This window comes from Chenopodium quinoa, unplaced genomic scaffold, assembly GCF_001683475.1.
Source record: "Chenopodium quinoa cultivar QQ74 unplaced genomic scaffold, ASM168347v1, whole genome shotgun sequence".
NCBI lineage: Eukaryota > Viridiplantae > Streptophyta > Magnoliopsida > Caryophyllales > Amaranthaceae > Chenopodium > Chenopodium quinoa.
Genome location: NW_018745533.1, coordinates 2,480,960 through 2,506,847, shown reverse-complemented (window position 1 = coordinate 2,506,847; position 25,888 = coordinate 2,480,960). Strand labels below are relative to the sequence as shown.

Here is a 25,888-nt window from a genome sequence, read left to right as displayed (position 1 = left end):
GATCCGATCCGAATTTCTCTCTTGGTCCAATCCGAACCAATCCGAATTAAAATTCGGTTATTTGGATCCGATCCGAAAATCCGAATTATAATACATTATTTTTTTAAGCGCCTAATACAATTATAAAAATAAAGCTTTACTATAAATAAAAGTCTTCAAAATCATGATTAAAATACATAGTTCAACGTCAAGTCATTAATTAATTAATACAAATTTTCTCTAATTTATTTTATGTAGTATTAAGTATTTGAGTTAAACTTCAAAATATATAGAAATCCATATTTATACAAGCTTAATTTTACAATTCGGTTTTCGGTTTGGATTGGATCCAATTAGGGTCAACCGATCCAATCCGAAAATCTGAATTTCCAAAAAATCTCAATCCGATTCGATCCGATTTATAAGTTCGGATCCGATCCAAATTGATAATTCGGTTGGATTGGATTGGATTTCGGTTTTTATCCGAATTATGGACACCCCTACTCGTATTTGTTCTTTGCAGACGATGCTCTTATCTTTTTCCAGCCCTCTCCTGCGGCCTGTTTAGAAGTGACTAAAGTACTTTAGAACTTTTGTGATATTTCCGGGCAGATGGTTAATCTTCAAAAATCCTTTATTCGCTTTAGTACTAATGTTCCGGATGATTATCGGGATTACTTGGCAACTTCTATGCATTTGAGGGTGGAATCTTCTATTGGTTCTTATCTGGGTCTTCCGGTTGATATTGGTAGACACAAATGTAAAGCTTTTCAGCCTTTAATAGATAAGGTTGCTAATCGATTGAGTGGATTCGCTTCCCTTCATCTTTCGTCTGCTGCTAAATTGGTCATAATCAATTATGTGCTTGTGACTTCTTTCAATCATATTTTGTCTGTTTTGAAGATTCCTTCCACAGTCATAGACAAAATTAATAATCTTTTTCTTAGGTTTTGGTGGAAATCTACTCCCCACTCTAGAGGTATTGCTATGGCTCCCTCTTCTGTCCTTTATAGGCCTAAGGGTCTTGGAGGTCTTGGTCTTCGCCATTTGGGTTTTTTCAACTCTGCTTTGTTGGCAAAGCAAGCCTGGCGTGTCATGCATAATCCTCAGCTTCTTGTTTCTCGTATTTTCCATGCGAAGTATCCTTATCTCATGGATCACAGTTTCCTTTCTAGACTCTCTCGCCCTTCTTGGGCGGGTAATAGTTTGCTTCATGGTTTCCACTCTCTTCAGTCTGGCCTTACTTAGAAAATTGGGAATGGTACTAAGGTTCGAATTTTTGAGGATTCTTGGGTTCCCGACTCTTTAGTGACCCCTAAGAATTCTCTTGTTGGAACGGTTCACCCGATTCTGGTGTCCTCTCTTATCAATTCAAGCTCTAACACTTGGGATTCCTCTCAGATTCATAGAATGTTTGATTCTTCTACTACAGCTAAAATTCTGAGTTTGGAGCGGCCGACCCAGTTAATGGATGATTTCGTCTACTGGAAATTTTCTAAAGATGGGAATTTTTCTACCAAATCAGCCTATGCTACTCTTATTCAGGGCTCGACTCTTGCAGCTTCTGATGGGAGTTCCGTTTTAATCTCTTGGTGGAAGAAATTCTGGGCCTTTCCCATTTTACCTAAATAGAAAATGTTTGTTTGGAAGTTGATACATGGGGTCACTCCTGTGGCGGCCTTATTATGTACCAAGGGTATCCCTGTTGATCCTTAGTGTGCCTTTTGTCATTCTTCTCAGGAGACGATCGATCATTTATTTTTACATTGTCCGTTTACTCGTCGACTTTGGAGATGTGGTCCTTTGGGTATTCATCTTCCACCTGAGAATTTCCCCTCTTTTGCCCTTTGGTTCTCCACCTTGATTACCCTCTCTTCGAGTCATGGGAATTGGAGTAATCTGGATTTTATTTTAGCTTTTACCTGGGCTATTTGGAGTTGTAGGAATGGTGTTCGATTTAAGGACTTGGCTCCTGATCCTCTATGTGTGTTTCGGATTGCTCAAGAGTGGAAATCTCGAAGTTCTTCAGTCAGGGAATTGGATGTTGAGGATATTTCTCCTCCTCCTGGTTTTCATCCTCGACCTCTCTTGGTTATCCTCTGTGGTCATTTTAGTGACCAAAATGTCGTTGATTTACTCTTTGATGGGGCTTGGGATTCTACTGATTGTAGAGCTGGTACGGGTTGGTGTTTTTATCAGGCAGATATTTCTCAATGTCTTGGGGGTGGAGCACAGGCGTGCTTTGCTCTTTCAGCCATTCAAGAAGAATTGTTTGCTTGTCTTTTGGCTTTGAGGATGGCGCAGAATCGTGGTTTTACTCAACTTCGAATTCATACTGACTGTTTGGGTGTCTTCTTCAGTCTTCGGGATCATTGCTCAAAAGACATCTCTGCTAGTTGGATTCATCAGCAGATTGAGGATATTATTCCTCTCTTTTCAGCCTGTTCTATCCAGAAGGCTACCATGGACTTTATTAGGCCTGCTCATGAGCTAACGGTTTCAGCTAGGAAACGTCATTCTCTTTATCTTTCCTTCTAGTTTAGTTGTTATGTTTTGTGTGTTGATCTTTGTCAAAAAAAAAAAGAAAAAAAAAAAGAAAAAATGTCATAGAACTATATAAGAAATTCAAAAACATTGCATGAAATCAATAATCTTCACCGTTTCTAAAAACTATATATTGTCATGCTATATGACCTAAAAAATCTCAGAAATAATGTATGAATCAATAGCTTTTATAACTTCACCGTTAATATTTAAAGGAAATAGAAGACTAAAATTGAAGAGGAGAACACGTGAAATTGAATTAGAGAAAAATGAAAAGAAAAATTAGGCAACTGACGTAATTCTAATATATTTTTATAGGGTAATGTTATACATAGCCCTTAGGGATATATATAAGCATTAAAAACACTATTGAAAATTGTATGAAATTAGGAATTCATGACAAAAACACACGTAGATCAGTGTAATAAGTGTGTTTTTGTCATGATTTTCTAAATTTATACAATTTTCAAGACTGTTTTTAATGCTTATATGTAGCCCTAAGAGCTATGTATAACATTTTCCTTATTTTTTATACAAAATTAAATACTTAGGCCTTGTTTACTTCATTTTAACATACTAATATTCAGAGAAAAAAAAAATTGTACTCGTAGTATATAGTAGCAATCAATTAAATGTTTTATTAAAAAAAAAAACAAACAATTACAGATTTACAGTCAATTAGTCATAGGGTAGAACGCAAATCCAATAAACTTGGAAGTAAATGAAATCTCAACCAAAATGGTATCTGGGTCTTATTTTTTTATTTTTTTTATTTTATTTTTTTGGTGTTCTACCCGGTTCACCCTTTGGGCTAATCCGGAATCGAGGATCAGTTCTGGGTGGTTAGGTTCCAGTCCCCTCTCAATTGTTGTTGCGGACTTGCGGGGGGTCGAACACAGGTCCTCCCTACCAAGTGTAGTCCCAATCACCACTACACCAACACCCAATTGGTCTTAATTATAGTATCAAAACATTTCCAATTATTGAGTGAGTCCGTTTTATTGTGATTTCACCCATTCAAAATTCGATATATATGTCCAATAATTTTTACTCTATTTATAATTTTAAGAACTTATGTAAAAAATTTAAAGTTATTTTTTTGTGAACTTAAATTTCACAAAAATAATAACGTAAATGCCTCGTTATAAGTATTAAAACGTGAACATGTAAATCGAGACATTACTTAATAAGCAAAACAAGGCATTTAAGTTATTTTTTTGCCAAATCTGATCTCAATTTAGATTCTTAAGGGGCAAAAATAGCCCCGAAAACCTTTAATGGAACACTTTCCAACGCGCAAATCGATAAAAAAAATATTAATAAATTGAGAGTGGACCCCACTAACGAAATTTTTAACAGCGGGATAACAGTAAGATTACTGTATGTATGGAAACAAAATATATATTGGGGTTATAGTGTGTAGAGTGATATATATTGGGGTACAACGTAGAAAGGTGAAATTAACGTGGTTACAATATAGAAAAACCCAAAAAAAAATGAGAAAAAAAAAAAAAAAAAAAAAAAAAAAAAAAAAAACACCACGTACTTGGTAGGATTTTTTTTTTTTTTTTTAAAAAAAACACTTATTATGGCTCAATGAATGTATGCATTCCAACTTCCAAGTCAAGAATTTTGACTAATAATTTTGATATATAATCATTTCAATAAAAGATCCATTACGGAGTATTATTTCTTCATATTTTTACTAATTGCACTATTTATTACTTGACGATTTGGCCTGGATTTTTGATGTCAAAGTTAGACTATTAATTTTGTCTTGTCTGTTATATACTTTCTATAGTTTGAAAGAAAATATAGAAAAAAACAGAAAAAAGATGGTCGTCGTTAAGACATTAACTTACTGCTAATAGTTTATCTCCCATATTCAACATAAAACACCTCTCTTTACTCTTTTGTTGATGAGTTGGGTTTTTTTTTTTTTTTAATTGGGCATGAACTTAGCACATCAATAAACTAAACAATAAAATTAAATGTTGATAAACTATGATTTGGCCCGATATCTAGAAAGATAAGCCCTACTGACTTGATCTATCTAGACATTGTGTATAGTACGTACATACACTTCAAAATTTGTAATTAGTTGTCGAATTTGATCCATTATCCGTCTCAGGGTAACCCTTTTCAACTTAGGGTTAGTCATGTTTCAAAAGTACAAAAGTAAATAAATAAAAAAGTTAGGGTTAGTGATGAAGTCTAATCATGCATAACTCTAACACAAATTTATATATATATATATATATATATATATATATATATATATATATATATATATATATATATATATATTGCTGATCACACTGTGTGGCCAGAGTTACTCGGTCAAGGGTTATTGTAGTTACTCGGTCAGGGTTATTCTAGTTAATCAGTCAGGGGTTACTTGAAAGGTTCGGTCAAAAATTACTCAGTTAGGGGTTACTTGAGGGGTTTAGTTAGGGATTACTCAAGAGATTACTCGATTAGGGATTACTCGGTCATAGGTTACCTGATGAATTACTCGGTCAGAGGTTAAATTACTTGAGAGTTTAGTCATAGGTTACGTACTTGTTCAGGAGTTACCTTTCATAGGCAACCTCCATCAAATTGCATCCAAAACCACCCTTCCCCACCGCCGCCTCGCCGAGCTAGCAAGTGTGCACGGCCCCATCATGCACGTCCGCCTAGGAGAAGTGCCTACGGTGATCATTTCCTCGGCGGAGACGGCGAAACAAGTGATGAAAACTCATGATGCTTTGCTTTGTAATAGGCCAACAATGTTGTTGGCAGAAGTAGCGTTCTATAACTCTACTGACATCGCTCTTAGTCCCAACGGAGACTACTGGCGCCAAGTTCGTAAGATCGCCATGCTCGAACTCCTTACTAACCGCCGTGTTCAGGTGTTTCGGCCCATAAGAGAGGAGGAGACTGTCGAGTTTGTCAAATCTTTAGCTTCTCAAGATGGCTCGGTCGTTAACCTTAGTAGCTTGATTTTTTCCCTCTTGTTTGACATCACTTTAAGGTAGGTATTTTTAATATATGTTTGATAAATGACTTTTTTTTTTCCTTTTTCGAACTATTATATTTTTGGCTTTTGAATTATTTTTTAGTCAAATGATCTAACGAGTTTTAAATTAGTTGTCCTTCTATTCATATTAGTTTGATTGTTTTATTTTTTTTTCCGTTACATGTAAAATTGAATGTTCAGTAGATATTTCAATTTATATATGTGTTGATTTCTCATAAGTTGTGTAACAACAGATTAGGAATGAACAAGAAAGGCAAAGATGGAGATGCGTTTAAAAAACTTGTAGGAGACATGACAGCGATTACCTCGGGATTTTCATTTGGAGACCTATATCCATCATTGAGATTCATAAGTACCATTAGTGGACTAAAAGGGCAACTTCAAGGGATAGTCAAGAGAATTGACAATTTAATGGATCCTATAATTGAAGAGAATATGTCTAACAAAAAACAAGGTATTGAAGACGAAGATGTGATTGGTGCTCTTCTAAAATTTCACAAGGACAACGTACGTCTTAACACCGATTTTTCTCTCACTACCAACAACATTAAGGCCATAGTTTTTGTAAGTTCAATTTAATTTATTGATTTCTCTCTTACATCAACTATTGTTTGGAATTTTAATTAATATTTGTGATTCTTCTTTCTCAACGTATATACATTTATCAAAAAATTCTCTATCACTTTTTTTTTTTTTTTTTGCATATATTATGATAAATTACTGTGATAAAACTATGCATGTAGGAGTTATTTGGTGCTGGGAGCGAAACATCTTCAACAGTACTCGAGTGGGCAATCTCTGAATTGTTAAAGAACCCTAGAGTAATGAAAAAGGTACAAGATGAGGTGAGACACATATTCAAAGGAACCGAGACATTAATAAATGAGGAAAGTCTAGACAAGCTAGAGTACTTGAAGCTTGTAATCAAAGAGACTTTAAGGCTTCATCCTCCTTTCCCTCTCTCGGTTCCAAGAGAGTCCATAGAAAGATGTGAAATCGATGGTTATGAAATACCTTCAAAAACTCGAATTTTTATTAATGCATGGGCTATTGGAAGAAGTCCAAAATATTGGACAAACCCTGAAAAATTTAATCCTGAAAGATTTGAAGAGTCTTCAATAGATTTCAAGGGAATGCATTTTGAGCTAATTCCATTTGGCTCGGGAAGAAGGATTTGCCTGGGAATGGGACTAGGTATAGCCACAATCGAGCTCGTGCTAGCCATGTTGCTTTACCATTTTGATTGGAAGTTACCTAATGGAACTGGACCTCAAGAATTGGATATGGAGGAGACCTTTGGCATAATATCGAGGAGGAAGAATGACTTGAAAGTAATTCCTATACTATCTACTTTCTCAGGTTTCAATTAATATGATGCTCTTTTTGTTGCTATATAAATAAACCATCTTGGCTTTAATTATGAGCAATGGTAATAATAGTATAACGTATTTTCTTTCAAATAAGTGATCTTGTGATCAATTTTTTTCCTTGTTATATTAACATGGAAAATTTGTTAGAAAGGTACTTATATATTCACTTTTTTGTGAAGAAGGATCTTATATGTTCAAAGTGGTGAAAAAAAGCCTTATAAGTCACTTTTGTTGTGAGGAGGGACCTTGACATCGGAATATGACCATTGATTTTACTTTTCCGGTGTTGACCATCACTCACATGGCACGTGATGTTTTAAAAAGGCCCTTTCGTTCATTTTTCCCCCAAGTTTTCACATTTTCTCTCTTACGATTCCCAAATTTTCTCTCAAAATCCCTTCTCTTTCCTTAAAAACAAGAGGAAAAAAAGAAGGAAAATACATTTTTAAAACATCACGTGCATATTGCATGATGGTCAATGCCGGAAAAGTGAAGTCGGTGGTCATATTCCGATGTCAAGGTCCCTCCTCACAACAAAAGTAACATATAAGGATTTTTTTCACCACTTTGAACATATAAGACCCTTTTTCACAAAAAGGTAAACATATAAGTACCTTTTAGACAAATTTTCCTATTAACATATCATGTATGTTTAATGTTTAATTATTATGTATCTTTTGTTTCAAAATATCTAATCTTATTACACACAAAATAATTCAAACAAAATACAAGTAATAATGTTGACGAGGCCGAATTGATCCCATTGTATATATCATTCCCCAAAATATTATTCAACCAAACTATGCTAACTGCACCACCAAATTACAGTAATATTTATTATGAGATAATTCCAAACGTACATGACTACTATTAAACTAGTAAATTACATGAGGCTAACCTAGTGGTGAATGTTTAAATTAAACTCGGGTCAAGGTAATTTCAGTAAATTACAACACTAGTATTCACTTATACAACTACACTTGTTCACTCCTTAATTAAAATCATATCATATTACAATTTTTTTTTTTTTTTAGGAAAATATCACAGTACAATCTAAAATAATAATAAAATAATACTAATTTTTTTCGACGGGATAATAATAATAATTATTATTATTATTACAAAAAATCAAAATATTCTTATAGATAAACCAAGAAAGAAAAAACTCCTGCATGTTTATTTATTTATTCCAAGAAATTTTGTCAAAAACCACCCATTAAAAACACTTCTTTTGTCAAAATCCACCCGAAAAAAAAAATTGTTGTCCAGAACCACCCAATTTTAAAAATTTGTTGCCAAATGCCACAGAAGTCTATTTTCCGGCATTGACCCTACCCACGTGCCTTGCAAGTGACTTTTAATAAACCCATCCCTTTCCTTTTTTTAAAATTTGAAGTTCCTCCATTATCTCTCTCCTCTCTTCGTTCTATCTCTCTCCTCTCTTTGCAAGCTCCATTGTTATTGACTAAGGCCCCGGTTTTTAGAGCTGCTTTGCTCTGCTAAAATTTTCTCTACTTTGCCTTTCTCTACTCTGCTCTGCTTAAAAATAATACTAAATATTAAATTATTATATTAATAATTAATATTTAATAATAATAATAATAACTAATAAATATTTAATAATAATAATATTATTAAAAAATAATATTTAATAATATTATTATTATTATTAAAAATAAATAATTAATAATAATAATGATAAATAATTAATAATATTATTATTATTAAAAATTAATGTATAATAATAATAACTAATTAATTAATTAATAATAATATTATAATTAGAAATTAATATTTAATAATAATAATAAATAATTGATATTTAATAAGAATAATATTATTAAAAATCAATTTTTAATAAAAATATATAAATAATATTCAATAATTATAATAATTATAATACTTAATATTGAATTATAATAATAATAAATAATTAATAATTAATAATTATAATATTATTAATAATAATAATTAATATTAAATAATTATTATTATAATAATAATAATAATTAATATTTAATAATAATAATAATAGTAATAATAATACTTATCATTAATAATTTATTATTATTGTTATTATTATTATTATTATTATTATTATTATTATTATTATATTTTTTATAATAAAAATTAATATTTAAATATAATACTAATTATTAATTAATAATAATAATAATAATTAAATAATATTTAATAATTATTATTATTATAACTATATTTAATATTTAATAATAATATTTAATGATTATAATAATAATGTGATAATAATAATAATAGTAATAGTAATAATAATAATAATAATGAAATTTGTTTTGCTCGCTCTGCTATGCTATGATCTGCTCAACTCCGCTCTGCCCAGAAGCTCAAAAGAACAGGGCCTAAAAGTTTTGAAATTAGTAACACCAACTGTTGAGTAGCAACAACCTTAGATAATCCCTAATTTGTAAACTACTACCCGCTAATACTACATTATTAGGCCACTAAATTCCATCAAGGAAATCAATTGAAGAAGGAAATCAGATCAAACGAATGGGTTTAAGCCATCATATCATCATCATCTTCATCATCAAATTCCAAGAACTCGGAAGCTACAATCTGGTGTGACGCAACTACATCTTGACCAGGGGCGAAGCCAGGATTTTTAAGTCCTGGGTGCCGGACTTGTTAAACAATACTTCGGTTCAAAAAAATTTAATGTACTAAGCATGTATTCTATTCACCTAATTTTTACCTATTTGAACTTATTTGAACCTATCTGGACCTATTTGAACTTTTCAAAATTTATTTTAGTTGTAATTATACTTTGGTAGTTGGTGACCCTTATCAAAACCGTTATAATTTATACGTGAATTGGGCGATTCTTATCAAAACCTATTTCAGTTATAATTTATACATGAATTGGGTGATCCTTATTATGAAAACTTATTTTTTTAGGAACTTAACTTATCTAAATTTGTTAGACTTTACAAAAGTGAAAATAAGGTGAAAAAAAATTAGTTTAATCTTACTTTAGGAATTGAAGTACTAGATTTTTTTGCCCCAACAAAATTTGTGTTTTGCTCATTATCATCATTCAAATTACTTTTTGAATCCAAATTTTTCTAATTATAGAAGATTATTTAATGAAATAAACAAGTAAAACTACAAATCATAGTAATCATATAAATCACATTAAAGAATCTATTAATTTAATGAAATTACAAATTCAAAAAAAAAAACCTGGACGAAGAACTCCGTACTTTTTTTTGAAGGAAAGAACTCCGTACTTTGTTGAACTTGAACTCCCACTTTTATTTAAAAAAAATACTAGTTGTTTTTAGCTAGGTTTATTTGGGCCATACCATCGGGCCAAGAACAACCCACATTAATAATCACGTGGTTGTAAATTGTAAGAATACATGTTAAAGGATTTGTCTTTAAAAAAAAAAAAGAATACATGTTATGGAAGGACTTGAACCCGGGTCTCTTGGGTAAGAGTTTCAAGGTTTAACCAATGTGACAAGAATTGGAATGGCCAATTTATACTATTTCAATGATATATATAATATTTTTATCAATAATTATACTATTTCAATGATATATATAATATTTTTATCAATAATTTCCTTTATTCTATATAAAAAAAATCGGGTGTACAATAATTATTGTACATTCATTATAATTATAAAGATAGCATAAAATGATTAAAAGTTACCCCTGAAATGATGAATAAGAGTTACCCCAATATGCGTAAAAGTAACACAATTCAAATAAAAATTATCTACGCTTTATTAGTAAAGAATCACATTTTAATTGACTAAAAATCAATTATTAGTGATTGAATGTAATTAAATTACCTCTATAAAACTTTTCTTGTTATCTATTTATACTACCTCCGTTACAGGTTATGTGCAACGATTTGACATAAAGCAGAGAGGGAAAATGTCTAATCGTTGCACATAACCTGTAACGAGGGTAGTATAAAAATTGTATTATGTTTAAAGTTACCCAAAGAAAGGCAAAAAGTTATCCTAAAATTAGCTAAAAGGTATTCTTATACTGCTCGATGTACACTAATATTAGTGTAAACCGAGTGTATACAAAAGTTTTTGATTCTATATATTGGCTATATTCTTATAGATAAAGATAAAGATAAACCCAAAAAGAATTACGCCCACATGTTTATATATCTATATTTGCTTGTCATCAGATCACTTGCCATTCCAAATTTCCAACGTTAAAGATGATAAGTCATTATATCAAGATCTAGTTACTCCCATATATTTTATACTTAAACCATGAAAAGGAACTATGCTCCCACCCACATGTTTATATAAACAGTTCCATCAAACTTACAAAATCAAGTAATCATACAAATAAAAGTGTAAAACACAAAAATGGAGTCTTTTTGGTTAGTATCACTACTCTTTATCTTTTCATTCTTTATACTTGTCAACTTTTTTAAGAAACAATCACCTAAAAATCTACCACCAGGGCCTCCAAAGTTACCTTTAATAGGCAACCTTCATCAGCTAGCATCAAAAACCACCCTCCCACATCGTCGCCTCGCCGAGCTAGCAAGTGTGCACGGCCCAATCATGCACCTCCGCCTAGGGGAAGTGTCTACGGTGATCATTTCCTCGGCGGAGATGGCGAAAGAAGTGATGAAAACTCATGATGCTTTGTTATGTAATAGGCCATCAATTTTAATGCCACAAGTAGTGTTCTATAACTCTAGTGACATCGCTCTTTGCCCTTATGGGGACTACTGGCGCCAAGTTCGTAAGATTGCCACCCTCGAGCTCTTTACGGTCCGCCATGTTCAGGCGTTTCGGCCCATTAGAGAGGAGGAGGTGGTGGATTTTGTCAAGTTTTTAGCTTCTCGGTCTGGCTCCGTGGTTAATGTTAGCAGCAAGATATATTCTATGTTGTTTAACACAAAAAGACTTGCGTGGACCTGATCCACAATAATAGGTTATTTTGATTTTTACCACCTTCAAATAACGACTTTATTGAATTTACCACCTCCAAAAAAAAAAGATTTACTTTACCACCTCATAAAAAAATTAAACATCAGTTTTCCCACCTAAGCCTAACTCCGATGACGGAAACCGCCAGAGGGGCCCGCCATAACAGCTAGTTTTTGAAATTATCCCCAAATTCTCCCGATTTCCCATTGATTTAAACCTAACTTCTTCATTTCTACATCTATTTCGTGAAGATTGAAGTTTTTTTTTGCCATTTTCTTCACAAATTCGGATTTTGGGTGATCCTTAACAATCCCACATCCTCAAATTATCAAATTATTGAAGATTGTACTCGGCCCTGAATCAATTGAACTGTTCGACGACAAACAGCGAAAAGGTAAGCAATTTTCATGAATTCTGTTGTAATTTTTTGCAATTGTTTGCGTGATTATGTTACAACTGCTAAGTATAATTGAAATTGCATGTTTTCTGTTATTAATTCAACCCCAATTTCATATTGTAAATAATTAGGGTTCATGTAAGTGTAAATTAATTTGGGGGTTTTTGATATTTCAATTAGGCAGTAAAATTAAGGTTAGATTATGGTAATTGTGTTCAAATACAATTAAATTCAATGAAAATTTGGCAGTAGAAATGGTCACACTACCTCCGAATTACGAGAACAATTTTTTTCCAGAAGTCGAATCTATTCTTCGTCGCCGTTTGTTTTCTGAAACCTCTGTCATATAACAATCAGGTTCAGGAAACAGAAATTGAAGCAGCTCAGGTACGAGTAATTGTTGTTGCTCATCCACGGATTCGGTATTTATAAGATCAAACACGTTTTTGTTTGCAATCCTTAAGCCATTAAGGATACAAATCAGACCAAAAACCAAGCTATAAGCAAATTATAAGATGAACTTTGGCTCATTTACTACCCAAATTAAGGATTTGTAAAGAAAATTGCAAAAAAAAAAAAAAAACTTCAATCTTCAACAATTTGATGTGGAGATGAAGAAGGTTGTTTAAATAAGAGGAAAATCGAGAGAATTTAGGGATAATTTCAAAAACTAGCTGTTATGGCGGGCCCCACTGGTGGTTTCCGTCACCAGAGTTAGGCTTAGGTGGGAAAACTGATGTTTAATTTTTGTATAAGGTGGTAAAGTAAATCTTTTTTTTTTTGGAGGTGGTAAATTCAATAAAGTCGTTATTTGAAGGTGGTAAAAATCAAAATAACCACAATAATATTATTGTGGACCCGAGGTCTATACACACACAACTGACATTATATTGAACATAGTGACCATTATTTTTAACATAGTAACCTTATTTTTAACCTAGTAACCTTTATTAAAACTACTACAACGTTTAATAATATTGTGAACTTGAAATATGACGCTATTACCCTAATTTTAACATAATGGCCTTTATTATTCATATTGATCAGTATATAAAGTATTTCATTACAAAAATAACCACTTAGGCATATATATTACCAAAATAAATTTTTATTTCAATATAGTGAACTTTTTTTAATTATAGTGACCATTTTTTTATTAATAAAACAACCCTGTTTTCTCTAATGTTAGTGGTCCACAATAAATTAGTGTGAACCAGGTCCATTTAACAATTTGTATGTTTCACATCACTTTAAGGTACGTTTGTCTAATATGGATGTATTTTTTGCGTCTTTGGTAAATGACTTTTTAAATAATTGTGCTTTTAACTTTATAATTTTTTACCCCCGTTCTTTTTTACTTGACCCGTTTTGACTTTTACACTATTCACCCCCTTCTTTGACCATGTTTTGTGAATAATATGTAAGGAAAAACATATTTATGTTGGATTATTTTGAATTCGTCTCAATAAGTACTATCATAATATATAACTCTTATATTTTTTAATTATGGAGAATTAAAGTTATTAACCGTCAAAGTTTTGCATTGACAAGCGTGATAAAAGAAACAGGTCAAGTAAAAAAAGAACAGAGGAAGTATTTTTTATTTTTTTTAAAACAACTTTTTTAATTTAATGTGGGTAAATTTTTTTTTTTTTTTTTTTTGAAAGAGTAAAAAAGAACTTTTTCGGGAAAAAAAAACTAAGGGCTTGTTTGGCATCAGTTTTAGTTTTTAGTTTCCTGTTTTTTTTAAAACCAAAAACAAGAAACAAGAAAAAGGAGTTTCCACTTTTCCGTTGTCAGTTTTCATAATTATCATAATTTTAATAAGTTTATATGATATTTGATTCATTATGGGACTCATATCATATACTTTTAGAGAACAAAAAATCAAAAAACAGAAAACCACAACAATGCCAAACGAACCCTAAATTAGCTTTTTTTTTGCTAAAATTGTAAATCTAGATAATTTAAAGGATTTTTTGACAATTATTACCTAAAATTGCTGTTGTTGTTTTAGAAATTACCACCTACAGTTTTTTTTTTTTTTTTGTTATTTCATATTATTATTAAAATTTACCACCTACATTTTTTGAAAATGATAAAACTTTACATCATTTTAAAAGATGACGACATGGGGGGCCCACAAACGGTCTTCATTTTACCTCATTTTCCTTCCTCTTTCAATACTCGGTCTTTCTTCTTTATCTCCTTTTTAATTTTGCACAAATACTAAAATCATCAAATTGCAAAAATAAAAAAAATTAAGGATTGAAAGTCATTTTTTTTTTTACTTCGAATCTTCAAAAAAAAAAGGATTTCTAGCAATTTTATTTCAAGTTATGCCTCAATTTAGATGGAAGTGGAAGAAGAAGGAAGTGAGAACTGAGTGAAGAAATTAAAGAAAACGGAGTGAAATAGCAAGGATGACGTCATCTTTGAGGGGTTGGTCAAAGTGGTAGGAAATTTTTAGTGTTCTGGAAAAATGTACGTGGTAAATTAAAAAAAAAAAAAAAAAAAAAAAAAAAAAAAAAAACTGTTGGTAGTAATTTCTAAAATAGCAACAATTGTAGGTTATAATTGTCAAAAAAATTCTAATTTAAATTATTTAGGATTTTTTTTTCATAAACTTCCTAATAAAAATCTTTTTTGTGAGAAATTACTAATAATATAAAATAATACTCTCTCCGTTTCTGAAAGTTCGGCTCACTTTGTTACTGCCTCTAATAAACATCTTTGACCATTAATAATTTCGGTTATGTATAAGTAACATTTTTAAAAAGTTGATATCTAAAAATGTATCATAAAGGAAACTAATAAGATCAAACTTCTTAATTTATTTTGATTATATATTCATAAAATATGGTCAAATTTATTTTATTTTAACCACATATTAAGTGAGTCAAACTTTCACAAACGGATGTAGTATGTTGTAATAAACTACCTATTTAAAATTTTAAATACAAAATGTTGTAAAATATCAAGTACTTTGTATCAACTATCCTCTTATTCTCTCCAAAAAATCAACTATCAATATTATTAATTTATTATCTTTTAAGTTGTCTTATTTGTGAATGAAATTATTATTTTTTAAAAAAAAAAAAACCTAATGTGTCAAAAAAAAAAATTAATAGATGTGTCAAAAGTTATTTAATTGAACTTATTTTGTCCGATCTTGCATTATTAACTTACTAGATTAGATCCGTGCTATGCACGGATTACAAAAATTATTCAAATGAAATAGTAGCTTATTTCTATTATTTATTTTCCCGCATATACTAATAAATTAGATCACAAAAAAATATCTAACTATCATAATAAATTACATGAGTAACAAAATCTAATAATGAAAGCCAATGTGATCTAATCAAACCATATGCATACCAATTTATATACTCCATATCTAAGTGTTCAAATACAAAATAAAAATACTTGTAATTTAATTAAATAGAAGCACCTTGAAAACACAAAACACTGCTAACATTTACTTCATAGCATCCTTTAAAAAAAATTAATAATAACATTAAAACCAAAAAAAATTAAAAAAATCAATCGTAGTCACCTAAAATCTAATTATCTTGATATCAATTTATTTATTCCAACAAAAAAAAATATTTACGTATTTATTTATTGACACATTCAAAATATTGAAATGAAAATGATTAAAAATAAAACCAATTCCTCAAGAAAAAAAAAATATAAGTACTACCTCCGGATCGTATTATATGCAACTTTGGAATTTTTTATATCTTACATATAATACCCCAAATTTGCATATAATATGATCCCGATGTAGTATATGACATTATAAGTGCATTTGGCAGGAATTTTTTTTATGAAAAAGCGACACATATACAGTTTGGAGAGAAGATTATGTCATCAGTTTTCTGTTTTAGTTTCAGTTAATTGAATAGATATATTTTTTTTTTGACAAGAATTGAATAGATATATCATACTTCGTATATGTAAACATTTTTCTTATATTTTGTTTTTAAATTTTTTTTTTTTATTTTTAAAAAATAAGATAAGTTAAATTTGATTCACGGATCCTGCTTTAGGGTTATATTACTTTGGATTTACGTCAATGTCAACGATTTATTTTGTCTTGTATGTGAATAAATTGATTGATACTTTGCAAATTGCAAGTATTATTTGATGTTCAAGCTCAACATCACAGTATCACACATATTTATTCAACCAATTTATTCTATTAGCAAAGTATCAACAAAAACTTTTGCATGCCCCCGGTTTACAATAATTTTATTGTACATCGAACTTTTTACGTGTGTAAACCGTAATATTTTCACATAATTGATTTTTTTTTTTTTTTAAAAAGACTTTTTTTTTACAAAAGTAACCCATATTTTCACACAAGTGACCCTTTTTTTTTTTTTTTTTTTTTTTTATAGAAGTGACCCTTTTTTTTCACAAAGTGACCCATATTTTCTCAAAAATGGCCTTTTTTTTTTGTAAAAGTGATCCATATTTTCACAAAAATAACTTTTTTTTTTTACAAAAGTGACCTTTTTTTTTCAAAAGTGACTCTTTTTATTTCACAAAATTGACCCTTTTATTTTCACAAAACTTAATACACGATGTAAAAATGTACAGAAAAACAACGAAAGTAACGCAATTAAAAATTGAAATCAAAATTCAACAATAGCAAAACCATATAATGTAGGAAATAAGTGATTCTCCTTAATCAAAGGAGTTAATTAGGTTGTAATTATGTTAGGAATATATTCTGCTTAGCTGTATTTCCTTGTTTATCATAGCTCTTTGTGTATAAATGTAATGATAACCAAGAGTAATAAATATACAGAAATTGAAAACCAAAAACACAATTCCGCTTATTTTACACATGGTATCAGAGCCGTAAGGTTCCGATCTTCGGGAAACCGAAACCTATTTAGTCTCATCATCTACCGGAAGGTTACCTTAAAATGGGGGACTCACCGGACGACAACAAAAAACTGATTTCAATAGAGCAGATGGAACAAATGTTCCAGATGTTTCAAAAATTAAACAAAAACCCAATCAACCCAGAATCTGGAAATGCACAAAGTGTGCGTATTTCAGAAAAACTCAATTACACAAATTACACCAAATGGTGTAAGTTGATGCAAATTGCAATTGGTGGCCGAGGAAGACTCGACCACATCACAGGCAACCCTTTAACATCAGACAACCCAGAATACGCCCAATGGGCCCAACGGGACTCAATAGTGTTCTCGTGGATAATCGAGAATATCGACGGAGATCTAGTTAATCAATTCCTTGATTATAAAACTTCCAGAGATCTCTGGAAAGGAATAGAGACTCTCTTGAGTAGTGGGAGAGACGAACTTCAAATCTATGATCTGAACTTGAAGGCAGCATCAATTAAACAAGGGAGAGACACCATAGAAATGTATTTCAGTAAACTGAATATATTATGGAAGGAAATTGACAGACGAATGCCAAATCCGATGAAATGTTCAGAGGACATTACTCTGTTCAATTCTTTCATTCAGAGACAACGGCTTTATCAATTCCTAGCCGGAATTGATAATTCTTTGGACAAAGAGAAAAGGGATTTACTGTATTTAGACCCACTCCCAACCCTAGATGCCGCTTATGCTACAATTCGACGGGAAATTGCCCGTCGCGGCATAATGACCGGCGACTCATCATCGGGACAGAGTCCCTCAGAAATTGGGAGTGGCTTGGTGGCGCAAAACCGGTCGGAAAAGTCATCCCGGTTAGAAGACAAGACGATGTTAAAATGCAGCCACTGCGGGGGAACCAAACACACCAAGAGTGGGTGTTTTAAACTCATCGGTTACCCTGAGTGGTGGGACGAATTGAGACAACGAAAAGCCGCCGCCAAGGCTACCGGAAACCGGACCGGTGGCAAGGCAAATTTTGTTGCTTCTGAAAGGGAAATCGACGGTGACGATGGAAGCTCACCCACAACCAAAAACACACCCGGAAAATCAACAGGTACAGGTATCAACCTCATCGCCAATTTTCATGGTGAAGCAATGAAAGAGAAAGGGAAAGTGACGGAAGAGGATGAAAGGTTTGGGAAAGTTTCTGGAAAAGAAACTATTTACGAGGAGGCAAAGGAATCTGAGGGTTTCTCAAAGAATTTCCTTCAAAAACCTATGGCCCACACAATAAAACAACCCACAATTTCAACTCCTATTAATTCCCATCAAAAACACACGACCCACATTGAAACCCAACCAAGAAATTCCTTTTATTCAGATAAAAATTCAGAAAACTCATTTATCCAATCCGGAAATATGGGCCTCTTATGTAAATCAATGGGCTGGATTTTAGATTGTGGGGCAACAGACACTATGTCTTATGACCCATCCGACTTTATATCTTTCCATCCCACTAAACGTACCCAAATACAAACTGCTAATGGGGAATTAATTCCTATTGATCGAGCCGGAAAAGTTGATGTTTCACCCAATATTCATTTAAACGACTGTCTTTTAATTCCTAGTCTTTCTCATAAACTCTTATCTGTTAGTCAATTAACTAAGGAACTTGATTGTACTGTTTTACTAACATCCTCTGGTTGTATGGTACAGGAAGCTCAGACGGGACGGATTATTGGGAGTGGTACTGAACGAGGAGGATTGTACTTCTTGGATGAGGCGACTCAACACGGCAATGCTTTGCTTGCTCATGGGTCCCCGGAATATCAACTATGGATGTGGCATCGCCGGCTAGGTCACCCTTCTGTAGGTTATCTTAAACGACTATTTCCTTCTTTTAAAAACATTGATGTAACTTTGGACTGTGAATCGTGTGCCTTAGCCAAAAGTCATAAACATACTTATTCTCCTAGTTTGACTCATGCTATCAAACCTTTTATGCTTATTCACTCAGATGTTTGGGGTCCTGCCCCAGAGTTTGCAATCCATAATTTTTCATACTTTGTTTTATTTGTGGATGACTGTACTCGTATGAGTTGGGTATATTTCTTGAAACACAAATCTGAAGTATTTGATGTGTTTGTTAAATACTATAATATGATTCGTACCCAATTTAATGCAAAACCACAAATTCTTAGATCAGATAATGGGGGGGAATATATAAACCTAGATATGGAACAATTTATTGCTGACCAGGGACTTGTTCACCAAACATCCTGTCGTGATACCCCTCAACAAAATGGAGTAGCAGAAAGGAAAAACAGGACTTTATTAGAAATTACAAGGGCAATTATGATTGAATCGGGAGTTCCTGTTTTTCTTTGGCCTGAAGCCATAGCTACCTCCACATACCTTACAAACAGACTTCCCACAAAAACCCTTGACTACGAAACTCCCCTTGACACCCTTTCTTCACACACCACCATCCCATCCTCTCACTCCCTACCACCAAGAGTGTTTGGATGTGTTGTATATGTCCACCTACCAAAGATTTATAGAAACAAACTGGAACCAAGGGCTATTAAATGTGTCTTTATCGGATATGGGGTTCACCAGAAAGGATACCGATGCTATGATCCGACTACAAGGAAAATACACACTACCCTTGACTGTGAGTTTTTTGAAAAATCCTATTATTACACCCAGCCTGGTCCTCAGGGGGAGACTAGTAGTGATGACCTTAGCTGGTTGACATATCCAGAAGTGATGGACCTTGAGGATCCAACAACCCAAGTAGACAGTACCACCGATGTTGCTTCTCCAGAGGTAACAGTTCCCTCATCTCCTCTTCAGTCCACACCAGATTCACCTACTGAGCATCCAACCGAGGATGTAGTTATATCAAGTGAGGTAAACACAGAAAATTCTGACCTTTGTGATTTACCTATAACTGATCCTGTTGTTCCTAGTGAAAATTGTCCGAACAGATATGAGTTACCTCCTAGAAGAACTAGAGGAGTTCCTCCAAAGAGGTATGATCCAGAATATGAGGATTCCCGATCCAGATATCCTATAGGAAAAATCAGCAACGAGAATCTTGCCAGTAATGCTATCGCATTTACAGCTTCCCTATACTCTACTGAGATTCCTAAAACAGTGGAAGAAGCTCTTGCTAGTAAGGATTGGAGAAAGGCTATGGAAGATGAATACTTGGCTCTAGAGAAGAATGAAACTTGGGAGAAATGTGTTCTCCCAAAGGGAAAAAGAACTGTGGGGTGCAAGTGGGTTTTTACTGTGAAGTACCGGGCAGATGGTACAATTGAGAGACACAAAGCAAGGCTGGTAGCAAAAGGTTACACTCAGACATATGGAATTGACTATTCGGAGACTTTTTCACCAGTAGCAAAATTAGATACTATTCGGGTTCTGTTCTCTATTGCAGCAAACCAAGATTGGCCTCTTTATCAATTCGATGTAAAAAACGCTTTCCTTCACGGGAACCTTGCTGAAGAAGTCTACATGGAAGCTCCCCCAGGATATGCTGAAACATTTGAAGTAGGAGAAGGGTGCAGATTGAAGAAGGCTCTATATGGCTTAAAACAATCTCCTAGGGCATGGTTTGGGAGATTTACAAAGGCCATGAAAGTTTTTGGGTACTCTCAAAGTAACTCTGATCATACTCTATTTTTGAAGAAAACAAAGGGAAAAATCACATGCTTAATCATCTATGTGGATGATATGATCATTACTGGTGACGATGAGGAAGAAATAACTAATTTGAAGAAAAAACTGTTCCAGGAATTTGAAATGAAAGATTTGGGTAACCTGAAATATTTCCTAGGAATAGAAGTACTAAGATCTAAACAAGGGATCTTTATTCATCAAAGGAAATATATACTTGATCTATTGGCCGAAACAGGAATGTTAGGGTGTAAACCAGCAGAAACACCGATTGTTGCAAATCATGGACTTCAAATCTTAGAAGGAGAGAAAGCAACCAACAGAGAACAGTATCAGAAGATTGTAGGGAAACTCATTTATCTAGCCCACACAAGGCCAGATATTGCCTACGCAGTAGGGGTTGTGAGTAGATTTATGCATATGCCTCAAGTTCACCACATGACAGCTGTAATGAGAATATTGAGATACCTGAAAAATACTAGCACCACTGGGATCTACTTTGACAAGAATGATAACCTGGATTTAGTTGCATACACTGATGCAGATTGGGCAGGAGACCGGGATGGTAGAAAATCGACTTCAGGGTACTTTACCTTGGTAGGAGGAAATCTGGTCACTTGGAGAAGTAAGAAGCAGAATGTTGTAGCCTTATCAAGCGCAGAAGCAGAATTCAGAGGAATTGCAAAAGGGATAACTGAAATTCTATGGATTCGGAAGCTAATGAATGAACTTGGCTTTCCTCAGAAGACAACATGTAAACTGTTTTGTGATAACAAAGCAGCTATAAGGATTTCGGAAAATCCAGTGCAACATGATAGAACGAAACATGTAGAAATTGATCGACACTTCATCAAAGAGAAATTAGAAGGGGGAATTGTTGAACTTCCATTTGTTCGATCAAAAGATCAACTTGCAGATATCTTGACCAAAGCGGTCAACTCTGAGGCCTTTAAAGAAGCACTTAGCAAGTTAGGCATTGGAGTACTGGATGCCCAACTTGAGGGGGAGTGTAGGAAATAAGTGATTCTCCTTAATCAAAGGAGTTAATTAGGTTGTAATTATGTTAGGAATATATTCTGCTTAGCTGTATTTCCTTATTTATCATAGCTCTTTGTGTATAAATGTAATGATAACCAAGAGTAATAAATATACAGAAATTGAAAACCAAAAACACAATTCCGCTTATTTTACACATATAAATCATATTGATATACCGTAAAGTAATTCAAATTACATATTTGCATGTGATGGATTTGTACTAATCTTCTTCATTGATACATTTGGAACTTCATAATCAAAAGAAAAATGCAAAAAATTAAAATTAGGAATCGAAAAGTAGAGTAAAACCTAGAAAATTGAGAGGATTTGTAATGGTGAAAAATTGATCCCAAAAGAGAAAGAAACTGGGAACAAAAAAGAGAAATTGAGAGCAGAAGAGAGAGAAAGTTGGGTGAGAAATGAAGAGGAAAGAGAATGGAGAGTGAAATTGAAGAACAAAGGAGATAGAAAAAAACAAAATTAAAAGAAATTAAAGGCTTTTTTTTAACTTTTGTGAAGTATCAATCGATTTAATTGAACTTATTTTGTCTGATTTTGCATCACACGTTTAAGGCTAATGGCTAACAGGCTAAGTTAGGTCCAATGTTCAAGTTCAACATCACACGTATTTGGATAATTTAATTTTGGCCTTGGTTACATCAAAGGAAAGAAATATAATCACAATAATATTTAAGTAAATCAGCCACAAATAGTATGATGAAATACTACTCGTATGTATTTGTTGTGTATGGAATAATTTAACATGGACAAACGTGGTGCAAATTAAAATGATACTCATACTCATAGTAATCATATAGGATGGAGTAATTCAAAATTGGTGGCACTCTTAAGGGATAATTATATTTCCTTTTTTTTATGGTAAAATTTGGAATTTTACACCATTTATACCGTTTAAATTTTTTTAGTTTACTCATAATAGAAAAGATATATGGAGTGGTTATTTCAGATGTTGAGACTTTTTGTGAGAAACTACTTAATAAAACTCAAATTTTATGAGAAATACCTAATAAAAAAATTACTATAAAAAACTACCTAATAAAAAGGTAAGTAAAATGTTGTAAAATATACTACCTATGGCCAAAGATCCTCTATTTGTTGACCAAATTTTTCGGCATTGAACCACCACTAAACACCCTTGAAATCACCGCAAGGGTTGTTTTCAAGGTGGTAAGACTGTTTTCAAGGTGGTTTAGGGATACTCCGAGTCAGTGGGGTTATTTTCAGGCTATGAGATGGTAGTTCTGAGGGTGTTTTGAGGTGAGTCAACGTTGTTAGGTCAATGGTGGAAATCTGGTCATAGGTAGTATTTTAAATTATAACAATTTATTCCCTAAAAGTAGTTTCTTCCAACATTTTTATTTATAAAGAAGTTTTCCACAAAATCTAGGTTTTATTAGGTAGTTTCTAACAAAAAAATAAAATAAAATAAAAAATCTAAGACCTTATTAGATTTGTCTCCTAATATACTTATATTATATCAACTTTCTATAATTTTTACTACGATACAACTTAAATTAAGATATTATTAAAGTTATAAAAATGAAATCTCAAAAGTTTGATTTAATAAAATGGAGGAAGTATTTGTAAATTGTTATCGCCATGTTTAATTGTCTAATTACACAAATATACTTATTACTTGTTTTTTTTATTACATATTAAGTTGAGCATTTACCTAGATTTCAATAATATTAGCCGAATTCTCACAAGTTTTATATCATCAGAATTGGAATGAACAAAAAAGACAAAGATGGAGAAGAGTTTAAAACACTAATAGCAGATATGGCAGCAGCATCATCTGGCTTTTCAATTGGAGACTTATATCCGTCATTGAAATTTATAAGTACAATTAGTGGAATGAAAGGGCAACTTCAAGATATTGTCAAGAGAATTGACACATTGATGGATCCTATAATTGAAGAGCATATGGCTAAGAAAAAACAAGGTATTAAAGACCAAGACGAAGACTTGATTGATGTTCTTCTAAATTTCCACAAAGACAACCTACGTCTTAACACCGATTTTTCTCTTACTACCAACAACATCAAGGCCATAGTTGTGGTAAGTTCCGCTAAATTAATTGCTTGCATCAATTGTTTTTTGATATGTATAAGGCCGTCCTGTTCATTTCACCTTATTTTTACTGAATTGAAACTATTTTTGCTAAACTTAAATTATTTTTTGCTGAACTGAAATTATTTTTATTGATTTTCTATTATATTTCTTCTTTGAGTTTACTAATTTTTACTGAACTGAAATTATTTTTACTGAACTGAATTTATTTTTTTTTGAACTGAAATTAATTTTACTAAAATGAAATTATTTTTACTGAATATTTTTTTTTTTTTTTCAGTTAAAGTGAACAAGTCTTAGTCATTTTAACTAGAAGTGTTACTACCTTCAGTCTACCTCTGCCTATAAATAAGTGAAACATTTTTTGGTTTTGGTTTTTAGGAGTTATATTTATCGTTGGTGATTTTTCTTTCTCTATGTTTCTTTATCACAAGGGCTTCATCATGTTCATTTCGTGTCACATCCTAGGGTTTTACTTATTTTCAATGGAAGAAGTAATTCTTGATGATTGCGATGCAAATTAATAAAATCTAACATAAATTAAGATCATATTCTTATAAAACTAAGCAAAAAATTATGTAGGGGCAAGTAATAATTCTAATAAGATGTCACACACTTAGTTTTAATGTCTATTATAGAATAAGATTATATGCATTAATGTAAATTATGTAGGAGTTGTTTGGTGGTGGAAGTGATAAATCTTCAACTGTAATCGAGTGGGCAATCTCTGAGTTGTTAAAGAATCCTACAAAGATGGCAAAGGCTCAAGATGAGGTGAGACGAGTATTGCAAGGAAGTGAGACAATAATTAATTATGAGGCAAATCTAGATAAGCTCAAGTATTTGAAACTCGTAATCAAAGAAACTTTAAGGCTTCATCCCCCTTTCCCTTGCTTGGTCCCAAGAGAGTCCTTAACGAGATGTGAAATTGATGGTTATGAAATACCTACGAAAACCCGAATTTTCATTAATGCATGGGCTATTGGAAGGAATCCGAAACATTGGACAAACCCAGAAGAGTTTAATCCCGAAAGATTTGAAGAATCTTCAATTGATTACAAGGGAATGCATTTTGAGCTAATTCCATTTGGCTCTGGAAGGAGGGTGTGCCCAGGAATGGGACTAAGTATCACCACAATCGAGCTCGTGCTAGCCATGTTGCTATATCATTTTGATTGGAAGTTACCTTATGGGATTGGACCCGAAGAATTGGACATGGATGAGAATTTTGGCATAGTAGGGAGGAGGAAGATTGACTTGCAAGTAATTCCTTTGCTATACACTTTCTCAGGTTTCAAATGATATAAATAGCATTTTTGTTGCTATATAAATAAACCATCTTGGTTTTGTATGGCAATAATCTAATACAAAGTATTTTCTTTCAAATAAGTGATCTCGGGATCATACTTCATTACTTGTAATATTTACATGTATGTTTAATTATTAATGGTCTTTTGTTTCAAATTATTTTATCTTATTTTGTCTCATTTTTGACAAAATATTATCTGATAAACTCAAACAAAATGACAATGTTGACGGGTATTGATCTTGTCTTGTGTATTATCCCCCAAGGCATTATCCTATTAAACTGTGCTAGTTGTTGGTCCACTAAATCAATGTTATTATGATGTATTTATATTATAACTCCAACATGACGTAGTAGGTGGTCTTTTACCATATTTTACTAGGTAGTTTTTTACAATATTTTTATAATTCAGTAGTTTATCACATATATTGAATTTTATAGGGTGATTTTTGACAAAAAAAAAAAAACTTAATTCTTACTATAAATCAATACTTACTCGGCTACTCCCAATATACTTATAAATAAATTAAACCAAAAAAGGAATTACTCCCACATGTTTTGATATTTATGTGTTCCATCTATATGTCACTTGCCACAAAAAATAAATAAATAAATAAATCAAGTCCATATATTCTTATAGATA

General features: G+C 32.2%; 3 protein-coding genes across 5 annotated transcripts; all 3 read left to right on the top strand.

The window, feature by feature from the left end:
- The first annotated feature begins 591 nt into the window (after positions 1-591).
- Positions 592-2,517, top strand: LOC110715907. Its single transcript, XM_021894527.1, has 3 exons — positions 592-1,177; positions 1,412-1,557; positions 1,720-2,517. The coding sequence occupies exons 1-3, from the start codon at positions 592-594 to the stop codon at positions 2,515-2,517; spliced, it is 1,530 nt and encodes a 509-aa protein (XP_021750219.1).
- Positions 2,518-5,033: 2,516 nt separating this feature from the next.
- Positions 5,034-6,915, top strand: LOC110715906 (cytochrome P450 71D9-like; the record flags this gene model as incomplete). The annotated part of the gene is made up of 3 exons (XM_021894526.1): positions 5,034-5,539; positions 5,779-6,109; positions 6,289-6,915. Coding segments are annotated over 3 exons (1,464 nt in total), but the record flags the coding sequence as incomplete, so codon positions are not given.
- A 5,000-nt stretch (positions 6,916-11,915) lies between these two features.
- LOC110715720 (premnaspirodiene oxygenase-like) lies at positions 11,916-25,398 on the top strand. Of its 3 annotated transcripts, XM_021894325.1 has the most exons (4): positions 11,916-12,258; positions 12,619-12,648; positions 23,591-23,927; positions 24,612-25,398. In XM_021894325.1, exons 3-4 carry the CDS (start codon positions 23,598-23,600, stop codon positions 25,239-25,241), a joined length of 960 nt encoding a protein of 319 aa, XP_021750017.1. In that variant the 5' UTR covers positions 11,916-12,258; positions 12,619-12,648; positions 23,591-23,597; the 3' UTR covers positions 25,242-25,398. The 3 variants fall into 3 exon arrangements, with proteins under 3 accessions (XP_021750017.1, XP_021750016.1, XP_021750018.1); XM_021894324.1 differs by lacking the exon at positions 12,619-12,648; XM_021894326.1 differs by lacking the exon at positions 11,916-12,258 and having other exon boundaries at positions 12,265-12,648.
- Positions 25,399-25,888: the final 490 nt, after the last annotated feature.